This window comes from Phacochoerus africanus, chromosome 8, assembly GCF_016906955.1.
Source record: "Phacochoerus africanus isolate WHEZ1 chromosome 8, ROS_Pafr_v1, whole genome shotgun sequence".
In the NCBI taxonomy this organism is placed as follows: domain Eukaryota; kingdom Metazoa; phylum Chordata; class Mammalia; order Artiodactyla; family Suidae; genus Phacochoerus; species Phacochoerus africanus.
Genome location: NC_062551.1, coordinates 106,990,042 through 106,996,899, shown reverse-complemented (window position 1 = coordinate 106,996,899; position 6,858 = coordinate 106,990,042). Strand labels below are relative to the sequence as shown.

Here is a 6,858-nt window from a genome sequence, read left to right as displayed (position 1 = left end):
ATCAAAGTGGGAAAAGCAGAGGATTTAAGGATGCTGAGGTAGATATTTTTAGGGTAGTGGATTTGAAAGGAGGTTCCGAATTCGGCCTGTGCTCTGAGAAATCAGCGAGGCAGGGAGGAGGAGGGAGTGGGCTGGCCTGAAGGACGATGGCAGGGACACAGGTGAGGGTGGACACGTGGAGGCCAGTAAAGGAGTAGGGCGGAGCACGCCGACCTCCAGGCGGCCGGGGACTGAGGTCCAGCCTTTGCCACTTGCCAGGGCTTGTGCTGCCAAAGACAGAGGCGCCAGATGATTCTGCTCCGTGCTCGCCCCTCAGGAGATTAAAAAGTAAACCCTAATTTGAAGCTACGTTTTGTCAGTTTCAGGTGAGTAGAAAAGATTTCCTCCGGAGCCAACGATAACATCACAAATGAGGTGCGTTAAGAATCCAGCCGGGACCTCACGCTTGGGCGCTCCCCTCTCTTTGGTGTCCGGGAAGCGGGCGCCGGGGATACAACAGAAAAGCGGAGAGGCGAGGTCTCCAGCCTCTTCTCCAACTCTGGGAGGCCGCAGTTCGTAGGGCGAAATTGAAAATGCACAACGTGCCGCCTCGGGAGGCTAATGATGTTTATGCAGACATACCACGCCGGTGGAACGGTCCCAACATTCCGCTCACCGCGCAGGGGAGAGGAGGTGGGGGCGCGGCCGGGCCGCCCCTCCCCCGCCGCCTTCCTGCGCCGCAACCTGGACTTGACCCCCGAGAGCCTGGCGCGCCGCGGCCGGGGCCGCCCCGCCGGAGCCGGGCCGCCCCGGCCGGCGTCGCCCCGCCGCGCTCGCCGAGCCCGGCGCGGAGTAGCCTGAACGCGAGCCGGTCCAGTGTGGAAATGTTTCACACGTCCGCACCCCTGGTTTGATATGGGGGGGCTGGGTTGCAGACGGAGCAGAAAGGGGTTCTGTCGCCAAAGACTGAGAGGGTCGGGAGCAGAGAACGGCTGTGTGAGCCCCGGGTCGGATTCGACCCCAGAACCCTGGGCAGCCCCCGCTGGGTAATGCCAGGAGAGTAGAGTCGTTCGTTCCCACTCTCTGCCCTTCCAAGTCCCAACTGTAAAGCGGGGCATTGGCCTGGGACGTTTTCAAGGGCCCTCCAGCCCTGACATGCTGTGATTCTTCTAAGCCTGTGTGAGTTGTCTCATGTGGATCAAGACTCCTGGCAAAAGGAAAAATAACTCCATAACAGGGGATCCGCTAAAGCTCAGCTCTAGAATGGACGCCCCCTACCCGCCCCCAACAAAAAGTTTCAGATAACCCCAAACACTAGGATCCGGTGCATTTTAACTGTTAACTCTTTCGAGTTTATTTATTTCTTTAGTAACAAAGGTAATTGATTAGAGTTAGTGCTGGGGAGAAAAAAAAGTGTTCCTGGGTCATTTGTCTTTTGGAGGAAACGTAAATTCATAAATCCTCTAAGAAATAAAACTCTCTTCATTTCCCAAGTAGGCAGATCTTCCCAAGTTTTTCTTCAACCTAAATCTTTGCCCTTAGCTACCTAACATCAGTGGCTTTCTTTTCCTGAGAGCCATATAATCTTTCAATAAAGGGAGAAAAGAAAGTTCCACTCTTCCTGTGAAAGATGTGCCCAGGAAGAAAGATATTTAGATTTTATTTTGAGAGGGTTTTTAATCTGAAACAGAATTTTTTAATAGCCTAGTAAAGTATGTAAGATAATTTATAAACTAGGTGTTACACAAATGATGATGCTTGAAGTTATCTCTGGTTGGGAAAACGAACATAAGATCTTCCAGTTACACCATGGAATGTACTACATGTGGGTGATTCAGAGGCTGGCTAATCTTTCCCCACCTCCCCTCAAACAGTAGCATTAACAATCAGGATTGTATTTCTAACATTCGTGGCTTGAAAAATAATGCGTGTTAGGGTGATCGATTCACATGCTAGTTCTTACCGAAATAAGGTAACAAGGTGTGCAGTGATCATTAGCCATTGGAGGTGCCAAAGCACATTCCAGTTACAGCCTCCTGGGGACTCTTCTAAAATGCCCAAATGCGGTGTGCCGCTGAGCTCCCATCTTCTCCTCTGCCTCACCCCTGCCCTCCCCAGAATGCTCCGCCTCTAATCAGCAGCCTCCCCAGGCTGGCCTCCGTAGGAGACAGATACACCGCCCTGCATGCCTCTCCTCCCCCCACTTCCCAGGGACAGTCCTTGCAGGGGGGTGTTTGTTGTGCTGACCTTGTGATCGAGTGACCCAGAGAAGGACACTGTGTGCAGTCACTGGAGTTTTCTGGCCTCCTTTGTCTGCATCCGTGTCCATGAGGAGGCCAGGGGAAGGGGAGAGAGGAAGTGGGAGAAACGATTATGAGGACATGCAGGACAAGAGATTGCAGCTGCTTTGGTGACAAAGAATAACTGGACTGGCGTTTCCTTAAAGAAATTGTTTTAAATCAAAGGTGAGCCTGGTGTTCACAGCACTCTAACCAACCTCTCCTCTCTCCTCCGAGAGCACCTCTTCAAGGCCAGGGCTGCGGGCTCTGGACACACATACACCACAGCCAAATGCCTGGAGGTCTGAACCCTGCTTCTGCTCAAGGATCACAGTTGCAAATAGAAATTATAATAGTTCTAGCTCAAAGGGTTTCTGAGTTTGAAATAAATTAGTGTGTGCTTAGAACAGTGCCCAGAATCGCATGCAACTTTCTCAGTGTTTCCTTCCAGGGCGTTTCCATTTCTATTCAGCTGGAGGGCTGCCCTCCTTCCTCACTGCCACTTCAATTCGTGCCATTCTGAACCAAGATCACACCTTGTCTCCTCAGGGAAGCCGGGGAGAGTTACCGGATTTGCGTTTGTAAAGATGTCATGGAGAATCTAAGAAAGTGCAGAGGACTCAAGGGAAAAAAAAAAAAAAAAAAAGTCCTTCCTGGGAAAGCTGCCATTTATCAAATCCAACTCAATAAACACCACTTTGTACACTATTTCATTTAAACTTTAATGGCCCCAAGGTAAGTATTTTTACTTTATTTTATAAGAAGGAAGTGAAGACTAAAAGAGGTTGGTTGCACAACTGGGACTGGAACTCAGCAATAATAAACAACACAGTGATTAGCTGTTATGTCCAAGGCATTAAACACATTGCCCGTCCTCACTCATTTAATGCTCACAGCAACCCTGTGACTGGGAGGCCAGTATTCTCACCATTTACAGCCAAGGAACTGAGGCAGAGAGAATCAGTTCCTTGCCCGAAGCCCCACAAGTAGGGGGTGAACTGGCAGCTGTTCTAGAGCACAGGCCAGTAGGCTGCCTGCCCATGGGCACAACCACAGCACACGCCCCTCTGCTTGTGTGTCACGTCCCCGCCACCCCAGGATGCAAGAGCCCTGGCCACACCGACCCCCAATGCCAGTGGCTGCCATGGCCATCCAGAAAGTCCTTGAGAACTGCAGATCTAGTCAGAGTCAGCCCCAGGAGAAACACAAAGCCGCCAGAATATATCATCCCTCCGTACTTGAATTTTCAAGACAGAATGAAATGTTGATGTTTTTTTCCTTTGTTCTGTTTTCTTGTTGCAATTTCCAGGAGTCATAATATAATTTCTGTGTATTGAGAAAGGATGGCCTTTCCTGTCATTTTCAAGGGTTTTTCCCCCAGCATATGTAAGAATAGGTGACCCTCAAAACTTTCCACTGAGCCTGAGCTGCCTGTGATGTGGAAGCTGCAGAGTCCCCATGTAGCGCCCACGATGAAGCCTCTAGAAGGCTCAGGAAAGAGAAGCTCCAGGGGCAGGGACCAGGCTGATCAGGGGAGATGCCAGGGGCACCATGCCCCTGAACAGGCTGAAGGTGGCACCTCTGCACCTTGACCTTCATCTCTCTAAAGTGCCTGGGAAAACATTGCCAAAGGAGGTTTCCTGTGGTTCTTTTGCAGAGTGAGACATCTGCATGCTCTTTTACCTTTTCTCCAAACAGGCCTGTATTTAGAAGTGGTTTAAAGTATTAACTGTAAAAGTTTAACTCTTTCCCCCTCCCAGAGATACCCCTCTAGAACTAAAATACACAAACATTCTGGTAAGAATGTGATAAGGTAAAATGAATTTCTTTGGAATTGAGAATGTGGTAAAAGGGCCAACAAGTGTGATTTCCTGTCTTTCCATTTTATTGTGCTATGAAGTTTGAAGCCCTTGATTCAAAAACAAAGCCACCCTTCGGAACCCATGGGAGACACTACTGGACAAGGATGACACTAACCCCTGTTGTAAAAGGGATCATGACTTGCCCCTAGAGCTTAATCTATTCAACTAACACAGAGTGAGATTTTTTTTTTTTTTGGCTTTTTATCTTTTCTAGGGCCACGCCTATGGCATATGGAGGTCCCCAGGCTAGAGGTCCAATCGGAGCTGTAGCCACCAGCCTACACCACAGCCACAGCAACACCAGATCCGAGCCACATCTGCCACCCACACCACAGCTCACGGCAATGCCGGATCATTAACGCACTGAGCAAGGCCAGGGATTGAACCTGCAACCTCATGGTTCCTAGTCAGATTCAGTAACCACTGCACCACAACAGGAACTCCAGAGTGAGATTCTTTAGTGCTGCATTAGCTGCATGCAGGAGAGACGAAATAATGAGTTAATCCTGGGGTTATAGGTTTCTGAGGTGGTGGTGGCGGCCGCAGCGACACCTCTGGAGGTGGCTGCGGTGCTTGGATGCACGCCCTTCCTGCCTTTGAGTCATTCTTACTCTTCAAAGATGAAAAGATCACCATCCACAAGGACACCAAGGCACCCAATGCCTGTTTGTTCACCATCGACAAGGAAGACCACACGCTAGGAAATGTTATTAAATCGCAGCTGTTGAAGGACCCCCAGGTGCTTTTTGCTGGCTGCCAAGTCCCCCACCCCTGGGAGCACAAGATTATTGTCCCAGTGCAGACCACACCAGACTACACCCCCCAGGAGGCCCTCCTCAATGTCATCACAGACCTCATCAGCAAGCTCTCCCTGCTGGAAGAGCGATTGCGGGTGGCCATCAAAGACAAGCAAGAAGGAATCGAGTGTTGGACGGGAAGGGGTCCTGCTTGGCCAGGTCCTGCCCTGACCCTGGCCCTTCTGCAGGCACCATGTGGATGAGAGCACTTCCTCCAGCCGTGGGCCTCCTGTAGGTTCCAGTGAACCCCTCACCCCTGGCACAGATTCACAGATATGTCCTGTACATAGAATGTTTTGTTTTCCTAATAAATGTGGCAGGAAAAAACAAAAAAAAAAAAAAAAGGAGTTAATCCTAACATGGGTCAGGTGGGACTTCACTTACCTACACAGCAACCCAAAGAAATAAATAGGTACTATTGTTCCCCCCATTTCACAGATGAGAAAACTGAAGCACAGAGAAGCCAAGTAACTTGCCCAAAGTCACACAGCTCTTAAGTGATGGGGCTGGGATTTGAACTTGGGCATTCTGCCTCCAGAGTCTGTGTTCTGAACCATCACAAAATACTGTTTTTTCTCCAGTTTAAACAGGGAATTCACATCTCCGTGAGGGTGAGGCAGCAAAGAAAGGTGGCAAAGAGCAGAGGCCCCGCACCAGGCTGCCTCCTCCAGTCCTGACTCTACGCTGATCAAAGGTGCAGGCTCAACTCAGTGTCTTAATCTTTCTGTGTGTCAGCCACTGCCAAACAGGGAGGCCAGCAGAACCACCCACAGGGCCATATGGGGGCTCCAAGGTGCGATGCCTGGGGATGCTCTGGAAAGGCTGGCCGTTGTTGTTAGGGGTGTGCAGGCCCTTTCTGAAACCTGGGGGTCCAAGAGAGGTGATTCAGAACTTTCCAGTTTTAGAGGAGTAGTTCAGGGGCATTCCTTGAATTATATAATGGCCCTGATGGAGGTCTGGGAGTCCTGAGTAGCATCCTATAAGCAAACACGTTAACAATTCTGCAGCAGCTCATCAACACTCTAAGTGGGCAAATGCTGGTTCTAAAGTCCCATGCGAGTCATGAGATATGAAATAACTTGCAGTGTTCAGAGCTTTTACATGTCAGATGTGGAGATGGCTTGAGGATGGACCTCAGTGAGGTTCAAAGCAGGTTGATTTTACTGAAGGGTGTGAAACCAAGGAGTCCAGGGAGTCAAAAGGTACAAACTTCCAGTTACAAAATGAATAAGTCCTAGGGATGGATTGCACTGCAGGTAATAACGCTATATTTTATATTTGAAAGTTGCTAGAAGAGTAGATCTTAAGAGATCTTATCACAAGGAAAAAAAATCAGAGCTCCCATTGTGGCTCAGCAGGTTAGGACCTAATGTCTCTGTGAGGATGCAGATTTGAGCCCTGGGCTTGCTCAGTGGGTTAAGGATCTGGCATTGCCGTGAGCTGTGGTGTAGGTCACAGATGTGGCTTGGATCTGGCATTGCTGTGGCATAGGCCGGCATGTGGCAGTCCCCGGGCTAGGGATCCAACCCATACCGCAGTAGAGACAATGCTGGGTCTTGAACCTGCTGTACCACAGCAGGAACTTCTGCCAGGTCCCTTCTAATCCTGGAGCAAAGAGAACTTATTTGGGAATTCAGAGTAAAAGCACCAACATGAGGTGGGGAGGAGGGGAGACAGGGCCTTTACCGTCCCAGCAAAGGACTCTTGTTTTCACCCCTCTGAGAACAAGACGGATTTTGTGGACTTTTCACAAATGTGTGTCACTGGTAGCACTTACTAAGCACTTGCTGAATACACCATGGCTTGTGCTGTATGTGTAACATCGAATCCCCAAACAACCCTGAGAAGTAGATGCAGCCATCCTTCCTGCTTTATGGATTACGGGCCCCTCTGTAGGGTTTTTCTCAGGATCTCACAGCTAGTAAACAAAGAAAGTTGGGG

The 6,858-nt window shown here is 49.7% G+C and overlaps 1 protein-coding gene across 2 annotated transcripts; it reads left to right on the top strand.

Moving 5' to 3' along the window:
• Positions 1-201: 201 nt before the first annotated feature.
• On the top strand, positions 202-5,225 carry LOC125134514 (DNA-directed RNA polymerase II subunit RPB11-a-like). 2 transcript variants are annotated; one of them, XM_047793907.1, is made up of 3 exons: positions 202-365; positions 2,808-2,993; positions 4,639-5,225. In XM_047793907.1, the coding sequence occupies exon 3, from the start codon at positions 4,698-4,700 to the stop codon at positions 5,118-5,120; it is 423 nt and encodes a 140-aa protein (XP_047649863.1). In that variant the 5' UTR covers positions 202-365; positions 2,808-2,993; positions 4,639-4,697; the 3' UTR covers positions 5,121-5,225. The 2 variants fall into 2 exon arrangements, with proteins under 2 accessions (XP_047649863.1, XP_047649864.1); XM_047793908.1 differs by lacking the exon at positions 202-365 and having other exon boundaries at positions 890-2,993.
• The last annotated feature ends 1,633 nt before the right edge of the window (positions 5,226-6,858 follow it).